The sequence below is a fragment of the Gekko japonicus genome, unplaced genomic scaffold (genome assembly GCF_001447785.1).
Source record: "Gekko japonicus isolate JY-2015 unplaced genomic scaffold, Gekko_japonicus_V1.1 scaffold252, whole genome shotgun sequence".
Lineage (NCBI taxonomy): Eukaryota > Metazoa > Chordata > Lepidosauria > Squamata > Gekkonidae > Gekko > Gekko japonicus.
In genome coordinates this window covers 783414-803544 of record NW_015163612.1, presented here as the reverse complement: position 1 = coordinate 803544, position 20131 = coordinate 783414, and the positions used below count along the sequence as shown (strand labels likewise).

The 20131-nt window shown below is 43.0% G+C and overlaps 1 protein-coding gene across 1 annotated transcript in view; it reads right to left on the bottom strand.

The window, feature by feature from the left end:
- Positions 1-3470: 3470 nt before the first annotated feature.
- Positions 3471-20131, bottom strand: part of LOC107107107 (triadin-like) — a 181568-nt gene continuing 164907 nt past the window's right edge. Inside the window, exon 36 of the mRNA XM_015407344.1 lies at positions 3471-7203. Coding sequence (XP_015262830.1) covers positions 7073-7203 — 131 coding nt within the window. The 3' untranslated portion in view covers positions 3471-7072. The remainder of the gene's footprint in view (positions 7204-20131) is intronic.

The following is a 20131-nucleotide window of genomic DNA, read 5'->3' as shown; positions in this document are numbered from 1 at the left end:
CCCCATGCTGCCCTCTACAGAATCCACCCCCCAAACCTCCAGGTATTTCCCTCCTTAGAGCTGGCAACCCTACATTCCCCTCAGTGCCTGTTGGTAGGCAACTAAGCTTGGTCCTGTCACCTACTTTGGCCTTTGGGAGAAAACACATTGGGGCCAGTCCTGATAGGGTTGCCAACTCCAGATGGGAAATTCCTGGAGATTTGAGGGATGGAGCCTGAAGAGGGTGAGGTTTGAGGAGGGGTGGGACCTCAGACAGGTACACTGCCATAGACTCCACCCTCCAAACCAGTCAGTCCCACATAGGGAACCATTGTTGCCAATCTCCAGGTGAGGGCTGGAGAGCACTCAGAATTACAACTGCTCTGCAGAAGGGAGGGCAGAAGTCAGCTGAAGTCAAAGGGGCAGATAATGGTAGGTTGATGGCTAGCTGGGAAGGAGATGGGGTTGCCAACTACATGCTGACAAATTCTTAGGGATTTGAGGGGTGGAGCCTGGAGAGGGTGGGGTTTGCAGAGGGGTGGGACCTCAGACAGGTAGAATGCCATAGACTCCACCCTCCAAACCAGCCATTTTGTCCTGGGTAACAATTGCTGCCAATCTCCAGGTGAGGGCTACAGATCACTCACAATTACAACTGCTCTTCAGGTAGCAGAGATCAGTTCCTCTGGAGAAAACAGTGGACTCTGTCATTATACCCTGCTGAGGTCACCACAGCAAATTGACACTGTTTGCCCAAAGCCAGAGCACTGCCCCAGAGCCTCTTTCTAGATCCCGTTGTATTGCTTTCACAACGGGCTTTACTGCTAGTTTACATATAATACAATATGGGAGCAATTCTGCAAAAGCAGTTGTTCTGCCCTCTGTCTCCCATTTCCTCCGGTTTTACTGCTCAGTTTCCCACTATTTGCTGTGTGGCCGCATTTTGACCCGTTTCAGTTTCAGTCTAAGCCTATGCAGTGTTAGATGCTTAAATTCCAAAATACCAACATACACTCAAAGCGCACCATAAATGCAGATTATATTGATATCGTAATGGTGTTGTTCAGTCTGCACTGGAAACTTCTGCCTTTCTGGTAAACAAGCAAAAAGAACCCTTGGTCTGTAAGTCCCTCTGCTGCCCCCCCCAACTAGGTTACACTGTGTGATTCCAGCCTATTCAGTCATTTTTTACAATATTGATACATATCTTTTCATCATTGTGGTACAAAGTCTATATGTAGTTAGATTGCCATCAGTTGTAACAGAGACTCATTCTCCACCTTGTAGCCCTTTGGATCTCAAGCATGAATTCACGAGCAATCACCAAACCAGGCCATTAAGGGGAATGAACACCCCCCCCCCATATTTCCATTCATCCCACTCACTCTCATTGGTTATGGAAATAGATAATTGTTTCCCAACCTGTAGGCTGTGACCGAAAAGTGGGTCACAAAGCCTCTGGAAGTGGGTCATAGGACACATCTCCCTAATGGCGGCTCCTTCCCTATGCATTGTTGTCTTTCTTCATTCCTCATTGACTTCTCACATTCTCATCTTCCTCCTCCCTCTTTGTGAGGGGTAAAAAAACCTGAGTTGGGTGCCAATGGCCAGCGCTTTGTCTGGAAGCCACCTGCTGCGAGGAAGCGCGAGGGAGGGGGGCCTTCCCCTAAAGCAGCAGGGCAGAGAACTCCTGTGTGCCATGAGAAGCAGCTTGTCGGGGGGGGGGATGTCTCGAATTTCCTGGCTCCTCCATCAAAGACCGAATCCAGCCAGAAGCGGGCCGAGTGGCCCGTCTCCTCCCAGGCAGGGGGCAAGGAAGCACAAGGCTGGAGTCGGTGGGAAAGCCGGGAGATGGGTTGGTGGGAAAGGGGGCTGTTGGGCGAGGGGGGCGGGGGGCATGTTGGTGCTTTGGTGGGTGGTTCTTTGGTGGCTTGTTTCCGATGTGCGCCCAGCACTTGATCCATGCAGAAGAGTCACTCTGCTAAGCTACCGTTTTAACTTGAAATGCCTCCGCCGGCCGTGGCGAGAGAGACACCATTTTGACATGAGACAGAGGAGCCGTGGGGAGGGAGGCGGAGATGCCCCCCCGCCACGTGATTCGGGCCGTTTACCACCAAGTCCAAGGACAGCAACTTCCCGAAGGCCGGGGGGGGGAGCTCTTCTGGCGTGGGGGGTGAGGTGCTGAAGGAAGGAGGGGCGGTTCCCACGGGTCAAAGGGTCTTTCATCCAGTTGGGAAGCCAGGGAGCCACACTGCTGACTTTGCTATCAACTGGCTGAGGACATGGAAAAAAGTCTTCCTTCTCTCCAGGCCCCGCCTGGAGGTTGGCAACCCCATAATTGGTGGGTGTGGGGGTAGCCACCAGAAGAGCTGAGCCTCTTGCGCAGCCCCTTGCTGTGCCTCACTGCTATCTCCCTGTTGTTGGAGATTTACTGCACTGAGCCCCTTGCCGCCAAGCTCTTTACTGCCATCTGTCATCTTCATGTATTTCCTCAACCCCGTGCCCACCAAGCACACCTCCTCAAACTCCAGCTCTGGCCCAGGTGGCAGAGGAGGAGATGAGCTCCCACTTACTTGGGATTTGTAGTGTGTATGGGGGCAGCTATACCCTTTGCATAGTGTTTGTTGGTTTCTCAGTCTGGTTGGGCACTATAGAAAATGGAATGCTGGAACAGACTGGTGTCCAGGGCACACACAAAAAAACCCTTGTGCCAGCCCTGAATGGGTCACTATATAGAGTAAATTTGGACTTCTGGGTCACCATAGCAAAAAGGTTGGGAACCGCTGCCTAGATGAGCAGATCAGGGAAGGCTGGGCAGGGCAGAGATGTAGCACCTGCCTCTTCATCCCTGTAACAGCCTGCCATACTAAGTGTCCATGCATGTATGAGCAAGGAGGGTGGGTAGTGTTTTATATATATGGAAACTGTCTGTGCCCAGGTATTCCTGTGGAAGATTTGGATCAGAACCAATGTGCCCCCTTGTTTCTTACTACTACTGCACTAACAAAGTTGAGACACTGTACATTATGTTCTTTAAGAGCAAATCCATTGTGGCAGCAGCACAAGACTACCAGCAGTTTTCTGGTTAAGCCGCTCTCCACAGCTGTTCTTCTGACTTCTACAGAACATCCACTACTTTCTTTTCCCCCTGTTATGCTCTGTCTCTCAAAACATACCCCCTTTTCCCTTTCTTGGTCTGCTTCTCATTCTGCATCCCAATGCAATCCACTTTATCTGAAATCTCTCCAGCACTCCTCCACAATCTCCCAAGCCTGGGTTGGCCCCCTCATTCTTTCCCCTTTAAATTATATTTCCCTTTTTTTTCCATCCCACAAAACTCCTGTTTAACCCCCTTTTTCTGTTTGCTATGTAATAATCCTCAAATTCCTTTCCTTCCTCTTCTTCCTCCAATATGCCTACTGTCTTTATTTGCATGCAAGCCTGGTCTACCTGTTTTTAAACACTTTCTATTACAGTATTTCTCTCTGCTTAATTATGAACTACTATGCCTACTTCTATGTTTGTACCTCAATACTGATGTTTAGGCATGTGGAGGGCCACACAACAGGTTGGAGCCAGGCTAATTTTTCCAATGGCACAGTAGAACTCCTCTGCCTCCCCATCCCATTGCAGCCCACCCATCTTCCCAAAATGCTGCTCCTGCTGGATAGGGGACCCTGGGGGCCATGACATGGGGGGAGGGTTTGCAGTAGGAAGGGAGAATCAATGGTAATGGCCATTCTAGTCTGAATCCAGCCCAACATCTCAGACAGTGGGTGACTTAGGAAACTAGTTGTACATGTTGGTTTAATGCTTAATATTGCCAAACACAAAATTTGTCTTAGAAACTGCACTCCTACCCACTTCCTGCCGGTTTCTTGGGACTTCAGACTTATTGGCTGAGGGGATGGGGAACAAACACAGAAATTATGTTAAATCACAATCCTTGCAATTAGACAGAAACAAATGACCTATATTTCAGGCTAAAACTGACCTATATTTCAGGCTAAAACCTACAAAAACCATTGCCATCAGTAGCCGTTCTTGACTACTCCAGGGTCAAGAGAGTGACCTGAGCAATCTGGATTGCTTACTTAATATTGATTCTTTCTTGGTCTTCTTTTTGGATGTACAGGAAAGCTTTGCTCTTCCAGTCCCCATGTACTGATAGAACTTTATAGTTCTATTAGAAGAGCCAGTCATTAAAACATTTGGAACCAGTATTTTTGTGCTGAAGGTTGTTCTTTTATAGTCCTTAGAATTTTGCTTGTAGTCTTTCTCTTCACATCAAAGCATAATCCAGGAATGAAAACTTGGAAAAATAGATTTGGCTTAGAATTATAAGGGAAGCTGTGACAGCCTACAGGTTAAACATGGCCCATACAGAACAGTATTAGTCAGTGATTGCTTCTAAGTAATAGTAAAAATACCATTCCTCTCTGTTTCTGTATTGTGGATGGAGAAGACATTTTCTCAGAAACATAAATAAAAGAACAACAATTTTTACAAATAAATTTCTTCTTCAAATTCCAAAACAGATATAAAATTTACTACATCACTATCAGACACTTAGCACAATTTTCTTTGCACAATCTCTAGAAGTTTAATATATTCATCCTTAAGAGTCAGGGTTATTTAAAGCATGCACTTCAAGTAATGGCTTATCAAGGTTTCAGAATAACTGAATTTGTGGAAGGATGGAACACTCCCCCTGTCTGCAAATCTAAAAAATTACTCATTTTCAGATCAGTGGTGGATGTTTGATTTACACTGTGACTGAAATCAACTGTTTGTTTCCTCTGTTCCATACTGACACCAGGAGCAAAAAGGTGGATAATGGAACCCCGAATAAGTTATTGTACTTGCTTCAGTTAAACAGCATTTGGGAGGGGCATGCGTCACTAAACCTACATTTTAAAAAGCTCAAAAATAAATAAAGCTACCCAATAGTAAGCAGTATTCAACTCAAATGCAAAGGAAGTCTTCTGCTATTGGGCTTAAACAAAGCTATATTTGAAATGGGGAGATCATTGGAAAGCAGAGTCAACTGTATTTTATTAAGCATGACAATTATTAGACATGTCATAATATAAGAAAAAATGACAGAACCTTAAGGTTTCTGTTTACAGTAAGGTTTGGAGGTATATGTCATTCCCATACAACAGGCCAGAACTATAGCTGGCTCTGAAACCTCTAAAGCCCTAGTTTCTCAGTTCATTCCTGATCTGGGTGGACTGGTGACAAAAATAAGTCATGCCAACTCTGCAGTCTCACCACATAACCAGGCACAGTTAAAAGTCTTCATGTCTCTCATGAGGTATTATGTTCAGAAAGTCTGAATTCTTTCATTTTGAATGAATGATAGGATAGCAAAAATATAGGTCAATCACCTCTTATGGCACTCAGCTCATGCTGAGACATACCAGAAGTCCATTTTGCTAAGGCACTGAAATAGTGCTGTAGTTGTTCGTTTTAAAATATCATTTTTGTGAACGTTGTCATATTGACACACACATAATTATTTGCTTATCCATGGAAAAGTATGTTACTCCCATAGAGTTATTCTTCTCACCAGGATAAGCTACCCGCATAGTTCTGTTCTATCTCTCACCAAGACTGTCTCTTTGTGATTTAGGTACCAGTCCAACACATAGTGGACTTTACCCCTTCCTCACAAAACAGATGCCAAAAAAATTGAATAGCAATAAGTTCCTCACTCTTTGCTCGACCTTGAGATGAACAAAAGAGGTTCATACTCAGTAGTGAAAGGCTAGAGCCTCTAGAGTATCTGAAACCTTGTGCCATCTTGTCAAAATAAATTCCATTTCATATAAGATGGTCTATTTAAAGAATTATCCTATGATAATTCATGAGGTTTGACATGGTAAATACAAGTATAAAACATCATAGATTAAATGCATAAATATAATATTAAACACATACTTTGCAATGACACAGTATCACAACATTGATTTTTACAGACAGCTGAAATGCAGTATTACACATCTGTGGTTTTGTTATTGATGCTGAGAAATCAGATCACTACTCTCTTTCAAATAAAACATGATTTAGGAGTTATGTGTGAGCACCTAGTGTAAAAACAATTAAGTATAATGTTGGGAAAGATGTATGGCTAAAAAGCTTTGAAAGAGATTCAGTTTTGTCTAACAAAATCGACCAAATGTACGTTTTGTCTTATTGGACCAATACTGTGTCAATGAGACATTTAAACCAGAATATGTATTTATGTATTTCTGTTTTACTAACAGTGATATAGTTCCACATTGGCTTCTCCAGCACCAGTAGTTATCTAGCTCTACCCATTTAACACGTGGCACACTAGTACTGAATATAGCTGGCAACAGTTTGGCAAAAACTCTTATGGATGATCTTAAACACTGAGTCTCCTCCTTAGTCTCTCTAAATTTTATGCTTCATTCTGTTTCTTTACCCATTCTACCATTAGCTTCAGATCCTGATATCCCTCACTTTGTTTTGGGAAACTAAAAAAAATGAAGACTTATTTTGCCTTCAAGATAATCATTGTGATGTTGTATACTAAATTCTTTACTGAATTTTTAAATAAATTAAACAAATATCCCTAAAACAGGTATGTGACACAGTGAAATACTCTAGTACAAATCCATGATTTAGCGGAATCCTAACAGATTGCAAACAGTGGCACAAATGATTCTTTCTGATTCTTGTTTCAAGTGGGTCATTTGTCCCAAAGACAATTACATGGAGAATTCTTTTGTTACCACAAGGCTTGAGAAGACAAACCAGAAACGCCATAAGAAGAAAGAACCATACATAAATGCAAGCGTATGCACACAAATATTAATTTCTGTCAAGTACTATTTCAGCACCGTGGCCTTTCCTCTAGGAAAGGGGTACTTGGATACGCCCTCAAATGCTCATACATCTGCCCCTCTTTTACTGCTTCTGCCCTGATCAAGAACAGAAAACATCTCCAAGTCCACGTGACCTGCTGGATCATATTTCCATGATCACACGTGACAATGGATTTCATATGGCCCTCCATAGAAGGCATAAAGTGCAAAACTGTCGAAACGTCACAGGATGTGTGCCTCTATTGTTTCAGTGTTCTTGTTTTTGACTGTCTGCCTTTCCCTTTGGAGTCTTGAGCTGGAGTAACAGGATATTGTGATGTATATTCATTGTATCCATTTAGAAAGACACACTGATAGTAGCGGACAGAAGCTGGGAAGGAAAGAAATAAAAAGAGTGGTCAGACCTTTATCTGGAGTCAATATTGTGTTACTATGACATTCATCTGAGGGAAAATGAAAGGATCATTTCTAATTAGAAAATGGTTCTTAGGATTAGGGATTGGTATGAACCACATTTTTGCAGTTCAGTTCATGGCTGAACAATGAATCGATATACCGGTTCACATACTGAAATGTTTCAAATCAGTTTGTGACCCATTTAAATTTTAAACCCCTGCTTTCTGCTTCCCAGTAGCACCTTAGAGACTAACAAGTTTTTGGGTGTAAAAGCTTTCAAGAGTTAATGTTCCCTTCATCAGAGATGACAAAAGCTTATACCTCCAAAATCTTGTTGGTCTCGAAAGTGCTACTGCACTCAAATTTAGTACAATCAAGTACAAAATCACATACAATACATTGTACGCATGTGTATATCGTCACTTGCCCCATAAAATACAGACAGTAACCAGGGAATTATGAGGTATCTGAGGGCCAAAGTAGACATGGAAGTGTCCTCAGGTCCCATCCAAGGCCGCCACCACCATTTTGAAACCTAACAGGTCGGATGATTTAAAAGCATGGCAGGGGTGAAGTGCTCTTGTCCCAGTGCACCTTTTCAAGTGCCAAAACCGCTGCAAATCACCCCCCCCCCAGTGATAACAGCACTTGAAAAGACATGCTGGAAGAAGCAAGAGGACCTCATCCCACTGTGCTGTAGGCCCAATCAGGATTCGACCCTCACAGCATTTTTTAATTGCCTCATTAAGTTTTAACGTGATGGAGGTGTCCATAAGACAGACCCAGGGATGCTGTTATGTGTAGTTTGGCCCAGAGTAAAAAATGTAATTAGAAGCCAGCCTGAGCTTTTAGGAAATAATGTAAATGCTTGTGCTCTTATGGGAAGCAATTTATCCTTGCATAAATTTTTGATGCTGGTCTTTATATTTGATGTCTCAAAGTAGCTCCAGCTGCCTGGTTAAAAAAAAATGAAACAAAACCCTAACCCATGCATCTTGAACTGAATACAAAACCTATTATTTGCTCATTAGAGAAATCCCCATGTTCTTCCCTCATGAGCAAAATATGTAATGAGTTATGCTTGAGTGTTAGGAACAGGTCACCCAGCAAATATCTTTCATTAAAGAAACTTTGCAGAAATGAAAATACAGATGGGTTCTTAACGAAAAAATAAAATCCCTCTCCATTTTTACTGCATTGTTTGTTGAAGGTTAGATTAAAAAAAATATTTATTCAGCATGTCTTAATAAAATTAAATCATTTGTGCTTGAAGAACTTTCCCTTTTCATGATAACATGGGTAGGTATCCAAAGGTAGAGGACAAGTCTAGGAGGCAGCTGGACTGACAACAGTGAAGTAAAAACTGTCTCCAATAGATGTTCTTTCTTGGAACTCTTCATGTGGCATATGAAGGAGGTCACTGCAGTGACAGGGCAATGTGGACCAGGAACAAGGAGATGATACATAAAGAGTGCATTCAGGTAGGCAGCTAATCCCGCCATTGGCCTGGCTCAAATTTGATCCCGATCTTTTTTACCCGGTGTTGCATGACCAGACAACTCCCCCCATGAAGTGCCTTACTGCGCGCTGACTCCATTGTGGATTGTTTAGATGACATCCCCCTGAAGGAGCCGTGCTGTCGGTTTCTAAAAAAAATTCCATTGTGCATGCACATATGCTCTTCACTGTGCACTTGGTTTTCTGCGCATGTGTGGAATCACATGGTTAAAGCACCACCTGAGGGACACATAGCCGAAATCCCTACACCTCCCCATCTCTCCCCATGGAGAAACTAACAAGACAGACCAAGCATACCCAATTTCTTCTTTTAGTTTCTGTTCTGATGCAGACGGCCATGGCTGGATGAAACGAGTCCCGACCATCCCCCCCCTGCCCTGGAGATCTGGGTCAGTGGAGGGACTACTTTGCTTGGGGAAAGACCTATGTTGTCCTCCCTCGAGGTCCAATTTCAATTAACAAGGTTCATTAATTTAACGCACCATTGATTAACATGAAATTGTCCTGAACACTTGAGTGGAGCTCTGTGGCTATGGTGTGTTTATGCATTTATGTGCGTATCACTTGGAGATTTTTTTTAATGGCGGTCATTCGGGATAGTCTGGAGCAGACCATCCCGACGGGCTGATTGCGTGCTGGAACGATCAGACAGAGGAAAGTCTGTCACTGGCCCGTTGGCAAGCAACAGCACCGGACTTTCAGTGGTATCTTTTAAGTACGGCTCCCTGGCGGGGCAAAACAGGCTTATCATGGAAGCGACACCTTTCCCAGATGTTGCTGTCTGATTGTTCCCTTTATATTTGCCAAACATTAATGCCTGGGTCAGATGTAAATACCCGTCGGAACACGACCAAAGAGATTGAGCTTATCCAGGGAACAAGAAAGAACTGTCGGGAATGAAGAGGAGCAGGTGTGTGTTACTTTCATAGGAAGGTGTGGACAGCACAAAAACAAAAGTGATTGTTATGTTTTCTAAACCAGAAAATAATTTTGGATGGTGCACTATCAAGTCAGAAGGAGCCAACTATGGTGGCATTTTCTAAAGAATTGAGGAAATTATATTAGTCCAGCCTTTCAGGTGCCTGTGCTGATACTTTCACTATCACATTGTCAGTTTACTTGATTAAATATTTTTAAAATCAAGACAAATAAGGAAGGAGTGGCACCACTGATACTGCAAGCTTACCAAATAGGTAAAACAACAGATTCCTCCCAGGCTACCCTTTCTGGTAGAGACAAGACTAAGAGGAAAATCTTGATGGAAGCATGTCAGCAGAGCGGCTTGGATTTTCAAGGAAATAAAATACTTGTATTTCCCGATCTTCTACCAGATATGTTTAAGATTTGAAGAGACTTAAAACCTATTATCTCTAAACTGCAGGCAGCAGGTATAAAATACCATTGGTTGTGGTCACGTAAAATGTTTGTGGAATATCAGTAAACTCAATATACTGCATATGACTATGCTTCTGGATCAGCCTTATTATCTGCATTGGGTTTGCCTCAGTTAGAGCAAGTTGAAACTCAAGCTGTAAAAATGAAGACTCATTCATCGTTGACTTCAGTTAAAAGCAGTAAGCTTTGTGTTTCTGAAGAAACAGAGGGCGGTGAAATAGAGCTTGATGTAATGTAATTTTGTAATGCTTTATTACAATATCAAGCTACATATTTATTAGCTCAATGTATATATATTCGACTGGCTTCCGAGCAAGGGAACCTTTACCTTTACATTTACTATATATATAGCTTGGAGGACTGGGAGGTCCAGGGAGCAGAGAGGTATGTGCTCCCATCATGCAGGTCATTGGGTGGGGTAGAAGGCTCTCCCCTAGCCTACATTGTGGGCTCCCATAGATCTAAATAGTTTTCTGGGCTCTAATCAACTGTATTATCAGATCAAAACAAGAAGACAGAAGATGCAGGAGCTTGGGAAGCTAATAATTATCATCTATGTTTTAATGCATAATTAATGATCATTTTGGAGCTGCGGTGGCTCAAGTGGTTAAGACGCTGAACTGCAGGCTGTGGAAGGTCAGTAGTTCAGCAGTTCGAGACCCGGGTGCCGCATGATGGAGTGAGCTCCCATCTCTAGTTCCAGCTCCTGCCAACCTAGCAGTTCGAAAGCAAGCAATTGCAAGTAGATAAATAGGTACCACTTCGGTGGGAAGGTAACAGCGTTCCGTGCGCCTTGGTGATTAGTCATGCCGGCCACATGACCACAGAAACGTCTTCGCACAGCGCTGGCTCTTCGGCTTTGAAACGGAGATGAGCACTGCAACCCTAGAGTCGGATTCGACTGGCTTTCGAGCAAGGGAACCTTTACCTTTAATGATCATTTTGGAAGAAGAAAAAAGAACACAGCTTATGTAAAGAGATATAAATATTATGTAAGGAGATATGTTGAATTGATATAATTTATTTTAAACACTAGATGATGTTATATACAATCTATGCACCTTTTGTTGATTGTAATATAGTTTTTCAAATAAAAAGAAAAGACAAATAGGGGCATTTTTGCTGAATGCCAAGATCAACATTTTTAATGTAAAAGGTGACACAGCCAAAGAATACTGGAAACCCTGATCCCTAATCTCTGAGTTGTATAAGCTATACATATGAATCTGTTTTTTAAGTCTGATATTTGTCTTTGGAAGCTGTGAACAGAATTAAGTTTATCGAAAAATTTAGTTAAGAATTATTTTCTTTTTACACACTCCAGTTTCAAACTTTTTAAAAGGGGGCAGGAGTCAGTATCTCTCTGAATGTTCACAAGCAAAAATTACACCTGAAATGAGATATTTTGTGTTGCCTCAGGGACACTCAGAACGGCATGAAGCCCTCCTAAAATTCTGGGAGTAACAAAAATATATCTCCTGGAATTTCAGGAACGTTTTGAATGTTTTAGGGAGGCACAAGGGGGGGGGGGGGGAGAGAGGAAGCCAGCAAGGAAGCAGCTCTTATTTGGCAACCAACTAACAGCTGATGATCAGGCAGACCATCAATTTAAAATTTTACATTTTAAAAAGGAAAGGATCAAACTGGCCCCCAGACTTCCCAGGCTGTCATTCCCTCTGCTGGAGGCTTCTCCCCACTGCTGGCACTGGAGGCAGTAGAAAGCCTGCACTCTCAGCTCAGCTGGAAAAGGGCAGGGGAAATGGGGGGGGGGGGTTTCTCCTGGATCCGTATGAGACGGGGCTGTCACACCAGCCATTTCCTCTGCCACCACAGGCACCAGACTGATATAACTAGGTATATCAGGTTCACTGAATTCCCAGGTTTCATTTTAAAAGGTTTCTAGCTCCTTCTGTTGCAGAGATATGCCTTTTCCTTTACAGACAGCAAATATTGCTGGTCTCAAAAGTGCTACTGGACTTGAATCTAGCTGGCAATCCCGCTCTGGCTAAAACAAGACAGGGTCATTCAAAGTAAGTACACTAGTAGTTGATTTTAGCCCTAAAAGCATCAACAACATATTTCCTGAGCCCCCATCATTTTCCAGTTTAGCTGGAAGCACTGAGATATAAAGCCTGTTTATTTTTGCTGCTGCTGCTGCTACTACTACTACTACTACTACTACTACTACTACTACTACTACTACTACTACTACTACTACTACTACCACTACTACCACTACTACCACTACTACCACTACTACCACTACTACTACTACTACTGTTGTTGCTGTTGCTGTTGCTGTTATTATTTTTATGCCAAGAACTAATATACAACTGGCTCTGTGAAAGATATGGTTTTTTGGCTAACACTAAAATATGCAGGAGACAAGGACACCATAAAACCGACAAGGTTTTATTTACAGTCAGCTTTCATGGACCACTTTGTCACATGTGTCTGACAAAGTGGGCTGTAGTCCACAACAGCTGATGCTGGAATAATATCTCATTGATCTCTAAGGTGCTACTAGACTTGAACACAGCTGTTCTACTGCAGACCAAGATGGCTGTCTTCTGAAAATATCTTTGCAGAATTGCCAGAGACAGAGGAGGGACATGGGTTGTCAACAAGTATGCTGTCTGAATTGGAGGAAGAAATAGACTGAAGCCCCGGTCACACGTAAAGGTTTGGCCCGGGAGATGGACGGATTGGGGCCGCAGCAAATGGGTGCACAACATCTGGGAAGCAGTGCGCACCCATCCCTGATCCGCCCCAACCCCCAAAAAGGCGCAGCAAAAATAAACCACCTACCAAGGTGGTTCTTCCAGCGTGGCTGCATCAAGGCCGGCCGTGGGATCGCCGGCGCGTCCTTCTGCCGGCGCATCCCCGGCTCCTGGCTGAACTGTGCATGCTCAGACATGCGCAGTTCAGCAGTCTCCCGTTCCCCACCGTGGCTTTCCCCGGCAACTGATCGTGCCGGGGAGGGAATGCACCGCGGCTCAGGGGATCAATGTGATCCCGCCGCGGCGTGCCTATTTTGGTGCGGCTTTTAAAAGCCGCACTTTGCCCGTCCTTTTTCCCCCCGTGTGGCAGGGACCAGAGGAGGAGGAGAGTTGGCTTTTATATCCCACTTGGCACTAACCAAAGGAGTCTCAGAGCAGCTTATAATCACCTTCCCTTCCTCTCCCCACAGCAGCACCCTGTGAGGTAGGTGGGGCTGAGAGAGCTCTGAGAGAACCACCAGACTGACTCTCAAAGATCTAACACTTTCACAGGTATCCATCAAGCAAGCCTGTTCTCTTTTATGATGAATACTTGTGATTTAGTTAAGCAATCATCTGTCACCTATAATGAATATTTCTGAAACAATTTTTGATTCATGCAAGCATACACCTAGTGAGAGAAAGGTATCTTGGTTTTTTATTGTCTACCTAGTAAGTAACTGAAGGTTACGTTTTGACTCTGGAAGGGAATACCTATCATAAAACTATAGTAAGGTATGGTTTATGTGCAAAATGGCAACAAATCCTAGTTGAAGAAAAAGTGACAGCTGTATAATTCAAAGTGATCTCAAAATAACCTATTTCTATATTAGGTTGTCATTTAAGAATAATCTATGTCACATTCAGTTGCTGCCAACTGTTTGCCTTTGCACTTTATCTGTCCTGGCTTCTCTGGAAATGAGCAGAACCCACTGGGCCTTCATCAACCTGTTTTTCAACAAGGTGAGGCACAGAGCAACAATTACATTCCGCAGGTATGCACAAATTATTTTGCTGGGTTTTTTTTTACTTGTTCTCCTCTGAACAACTTTTAAAATGGTGATTCCTACATATACCTCAGTGGCACAGTGCATGTGTTGTATGCAAAAAAGATGACTGAGAGGTGATATGATACATGAAGGACTGTCATATAGAGGATGCTGTGGAATCGTTTTCTGTTGCCCCAGAAGGTAGGACCAGAATCAATGGTTGAAATTAAATCAAAAGAGTTTTTTGCTAAACAGAAGAAGAAGAAGAAGAGGACGAGGGGGGGGGGAGGACCTGTTTCCAGTTGCAGCGCTGCACTACGGACACAGCAGAGAGTTACTCTCCTGCTGTGCTGGCTTTATCGCTTTTGGTTAGGAGTCTTCACGCAAGTGAGACACCGCTGACCCTCGGGGAGAGGGTTGGGAGCAAGGGGGTTTAACTTGACACCCCCGTTTGGTGGCAATAATGGGGGCCAGCCAAGCTTTGCCCGAAGCACCAAGCGAATAAAGAGACTCACACCATGAGTCGAAGCTGTTGCTACCGGATGAAGGGGAGGAGGCAAAAACACAGCCTAAAAAAAAAGCTTGAAGAGACTGTGAGTAGATAACATCCTTCAACAGACAGCTTTGTTACCCTCATAGACATCGGCTTGCCAAGCCTTACAACTTCAAAGAGATTTAAATCTATGGTGGGAGGTTTCCTTCCCCCCCAGCTTCAGTGGCCAAGTCCAGGGAGTCTCACACTCTGAATTTAAAGAGACACAAGGCTAGGAAGAGCACATTCAACTGAGTACTTACTAAAGAAACATCTGAGAAACTAAAGACTCTGCTATTAAGAAGACTTTATTAAAGCTATTTGACCAGCTGGAAAAAACTTTCTACTGGAACTATCAAGGGGAGTATTTGAATTCCAAGCACTATCCCCCCCACCCTTGATCGAAATGAAAGGAACTTTGAAAAACATGGCTAAGGAATGCTTCTAGGCACTTTGGAACTGCGGTCAGCTGCGTAGGATTTGGAGGAGACACAATCTTGAAGCGACTGACTCTGAGGGGTTAAGAAATGGGATGGTAATTTCACAAAGTAAGAATGGAACTACAGACTGGAAGCAGAGATGCTGAGAGCCTGGAGAACTTAGAGACTGAGCAGGTTTCCTGGGAACAATTTAAAAAGATTTTGGTACACGAAATCCAATGGGCGGTCAAAGAAGCCTTTGAAGGAATCTTTGGAAAAAATCAGACTACATATCAGGGAACTGAAAACAAGAAGTGCAGGGACAACAGAGCCTTGCAAATGAGCAGGAATACAATCAGGGTAGCACAGCACAGGAAATAATGCCTAAACCTGAAGTGGAAACAAAAACCTCGCTAAGACAAATTGCCAGACCCTGGGAAAGTATAATGAATTTTTCACTGCAGGATATGGCAAAACAGAACTCCCAATAACTTCTGTTTGGTGAGCTGGCCTTGCTGGGGAAGGAGAAAACAAGGAGCTATATTGGACAAATTAATAGACTCATTAAAAGTTTGACAAACTGCCAACTGGAGTATAAATGGGAAGATCTGGAAGTAGAGTTCCTTATATTGATCTTATATTTGCAACCGACTAATATGAGACATACCTGAATGTGATTTCTTAATAGTGCAGTGTGACTATGAATACTTTTATTAACATAGTAAATTTTTCTTTCTTTTTACAGGTAACAAATAGGAATCTGTATGCTAACAGTTCTACTAAGATAATATATTTTTTGGAAAGGAGATAGTTCTAATTAAATATGATTTCTAATGAAGACCTTAGTTTAAAGTAGGAATAGAAAAAAAATTAATCTCCTTTTCCTTTTTGGCGTTTAAAATTATAAGGACCTTTGTTAGTATACAATGGTAACAATATACATAATCTATAGGATTTTATAATAAGAGTTAAAAAACAGAAAACATGACATCACTTGACTAGGAAGTTTGTTATGATATATCCAGTATAGGCTAAGTGTTCAGAAAATATTGATAATTTCAGTTTAATAACGAATTTAAGAGATTAGAAGGGTTAAAATAGGAACAGCTCTATGAAGCTAGACTGGAGGGGTTTTTCCCCTTATCTATATAGGGGCATGTTTACTTGTTTTTCTTTCTGTAAGGAAGCTAATTATGTAGGATAGTTAGACTGTTTAGAATAAGATGCAAATGTTAAACCTGACTTGTTGAATGTTAGACCGAATGTAAGGAAATTTTTTAGTCTATATGAGTTGATGAGATGTTTTTTTTCTCTCTGAATACAGTAAAACAATATTTTGAGTTGCTATGTTTGAGTGATATGTGTAATTATGGAAAATCTGTACTTCTCTCACTTTTTTCTTTTGAAAACTAATAAAGATGTAATAATTAGGTGAAGAGGAGGAGGAGGAGGAAAGAAATTGGATTTATACCCTGCCCTTCACTACTCAAGGAAGTCTCAGAGTGGCTTACAGACTCCTTTCCCTTCCCCTCCCCACAACAGACACCCTGTGAGGTAGGTGGGGCTGAGAGAGAGCTCTGACAGAAACTTCTCTTTTTCAAGAACAGCTGTGCCAGGACTATGGCTTGCCCAAGGTCATCCAGCAGGTACAAGTGGAGGAGTGGGGAATCAAACCTGGTTCTCCCAGATTAGAGTCCATGCACTTAACCACTACACCAAACTGTCAGGAAGGACTTTCTGACAAAGTGGTTTCTCAGTGGAACAGGCTTCCTTGGGAAGTGGTGGAATCTCCTTCTTTGGTGGTTTTCAAGCAGAGGCTAGATGGCCATCTGACAGCAATGCTGATTCTATGAACTTAAGCAGATAATGAGAGGCAGGGTAGGGAAGGTTGCGTCAGTGCTTACTTGCCATGGTTCTTTCTTATATACCCAGGGAAATATCGATCACCACTTTAGGGTCAGGAAGCAATTTTCTCCAGGCCAGTTTGGCCAGGGATCCTGGAGGATCTTTTGTTATCTTCTGGGCATGGAGCAGGGGTTACTGGGGTAGAGGGGGGGAGGTAGGTGTTAATTTCCTGCATTGTGCAGGGGGTTGGACTAGATAACGCTGGAGGTCCCTTCCAAATCTATGATTTTGTGACCTTAGGTTCAGTCCCTGACATTAACAGTTAAAAGACACTCAAGTAGCAAGAATGTAAATATCTCTGCCTATGAACTGCTAGCAGTAAGCACTGCTAGCAGTAAGCACTATTTAACTCTATGGACTGTTCATACTGAGGTACATAGAAAAAATTGAGGGTTTTGCTTAGTAAGACCATTTGGTACTTCAAACTCTGACAGAAAACATCAATTGACTATTTTCCTGGCACACAACTGGGCAAATATATGAAAAAATGTATTCACTTTAGGGGTGTGCACAAAAAAGGGGGGATTTTTTGGATTCAGGTATATTGGACCAGAAAAATAACAGTATTCCCTATTTTCCAAATTCCAATACCAATGTAGTATTCGGATTTGGGATTTTTCAGGAATCCTAATTTTCCCCCCACCGTTACGCCCTATGGGGACCATTATAGTCAATGAAGAATCTATCCGGGGTGTCGGGGGGGGGCTTTTTTTTTGAGGTAGAGGTAAAGTTTGCCTTGCTTGAAAGCCAGTCAAATCTGACTCTAGGAGGCGGTGCTCATCTCCATTTCCAAACCAAAGAACCGGCACTGTCCAAATAAGTTTCTGTGATCATGTTGCTGGCATGACTAAACACCGAGACTCACGGAACGCCGTTACCTTCCCACCAAAGTGGTACCTATTTATCTACTTGCAGTTTCTTGCTTTTGAAATGCTAGGTTGGCAGGAGCTGGGACCAGAGACGGGAGCTCACTCCATCACACGGCACCAGGGTCTCGAACTGCTATAATCCCAAATATTTTGGGGGTTATTTGGGATTGGCTATACCGGATAGCCAAAATGATCTTCAAATGTATATTTGGCTGGAAAGAAATTGCTGGAAAATATCAAAAAGGTATTTTCTGCTATGGTTTTCAGCTTGGCTATACTGAATGCACACCCATAATTCACACTGGCTGCTTACCTTGTATGAAACACCCCTTCTAAAGATAACCCTCAAGCATTTGTTTGTTTGTTTGTTTGTTTGTTCATTTATACCATGCCCTCCCCTCCAAGGCAGGCTCACGGTGGCTTACATAAAATGCATATGCAAAAATACAGTTAAAACATACATAAACAATCAATTATTCATTCTCCTAAAGTGCTGGATCAATGAAAGTGCAAGAGCAAATTTCTAATTTCTGCAGGCCCCTCCCCCCAGCCTTCTTTATGGATTGGTTTTGAGGGTATATTCCTGTTGCTGAAGAAGTTTCCCTGTGATATTGGAATCTCACTGGGACTTTGGTGGATTATCTTGGTAACAGCTGTCATTTTAGGGTTTTTTTAGAACTTTGATCTGGAATATGTGTCTAAATCATCACAATACGGTGGGAGAATTCTCTAAATTTAGGTTTTGAAGTACTAAGAGCTGAGAGCAGCAGAGAATGAGATTTGTATGCTGAGTAACAAATAGTCCAAAGTGATTCTGATTTTAGCAATTTTACACTGAAAATTTGCTTTTCATATTTCACAGATCTACATAGCAATGTTGTTTCTATTAGTGCTTGAGATATGATTGTCCTGTTTCCCCTACATGTTAAATTAATATTGTTAAGGGCCATGCACACTTCAATCATCCTCTAATCATCTCTTCTCACTGGTACTACAGAAGAAAAACAACAACAGCGATAGGAAATTGTTGGCATAATTTAAAATGCTGGGGGATGGAAACATTAGTTCATGCACATCACAAAGAAAGATCAAACTTGTTCCAAGTCAATTCACCTGCCAACTTTAAATGGCACTTTTAACATCTATGCTAGAAATAACAAAGGTCACCCTTCTGAGAAAGCCTCCTTATTGTCCTTGCACAATAAAGGAAATCCAGGCTGTACTAAACAAATATCCATACGCATTCCTAACAGAAACTGATGGCTTGTAGTTGAAGCACAGTATCATCTCTCTATATAATAATTCTGTTTTAAAGTGGCAACATTCCATGCACTCCCATTGGCTGTGCAATGCCCTCCCTCAGCCATTGGCCTATCAGCTGCCACACAAGAGTACTCGTGTGCCATTGGCCGGGTGCTGGGTCTGCTCCTCTTCTCCACGCACTCCCCCTTCAGCCACTCTGCCCTGTCAGAATTACTTGCAAACGGCTTTCTCTCTTGACGAAGACGCTTCTCTTGCTTGCCTCCTGTGTGGGAGTAACTTTTCCCTCAGTGGCTGTTGGTAGGTGTAACGAAATGGCAGTTACCTGTGTTTGTAAGATAGCTGCTTTCTGTGGTTGTTTGTTTAAAATGTTCCGCCATAAGTTTTAATTGAGCTGTTGTTCCAGAGAGGGACCTGTAGGGGTATCACTAACTGGGTTGAATGGGGCTTCCTCATCTGCTGGACTATGGTTCCCAGCTGCCCCAAGGCCAAAAAGTGCGGGAAAACAGGGACTGTCCCAAGGCAGTCTTCATCCCTGGGAGCAACAGAAATTCAGGGACTCTACAGTTGGCTGGACTGGGGAATGAATGGAAGTTTCCCTGCTCTCTTGGGCAAGAAAGAGAGGCTGAAGTATAGGTGAGCCCACAACCTCCAGAGGTAGAGGGGCAGGGCAGCATCAATATAGACTGCAGCCCATACAGGGAGGAGGCAGTCTTTGTCCTACGGGAGGTTAGGAAAGGCTCCTGCTGCCTGTGCTGACCAGGCTGTCCAGGCCACAAGCCACAGATGTGGGGGGACCCTGAGAGGCAGCAGAAATTCAGCCACTCCAAGTCAGCTAGACTGGGGAATGAATGGAGGTTTCCCTGCTCTCTTGGGCCAGAGAGAAAGAGAGGCTAGAGCACAGAGCCAGAGGCCGGTGTGTAGGGAAAGAGGATGGCGTTTAACCCCTATAGATTTATGCTCCTCTTGGTTCATAGTGTGTCCTTACTCCTACAGCTGTGCCTTATTTATTTAGTGTGTGTCTGCTCCATAACTGTGTAAAAACTTAGATAAAATATTTTATTTGGGTTAATAATCTGTGTTGTACTCTGACCACATAGTCTCCCCTGCTCTGTACAATAACAAAGGGAGGGGGTAGCCCAAGGACGCAAGGAAAGGCCAGACCCTTGGGTTGCCAACTTTCCTCTTTTTGGGGGATCCCATTTCCAAATAGGGAGATTCACCCAGAGGGGTCTCAGTGTCCCTCTAAAAAGGCA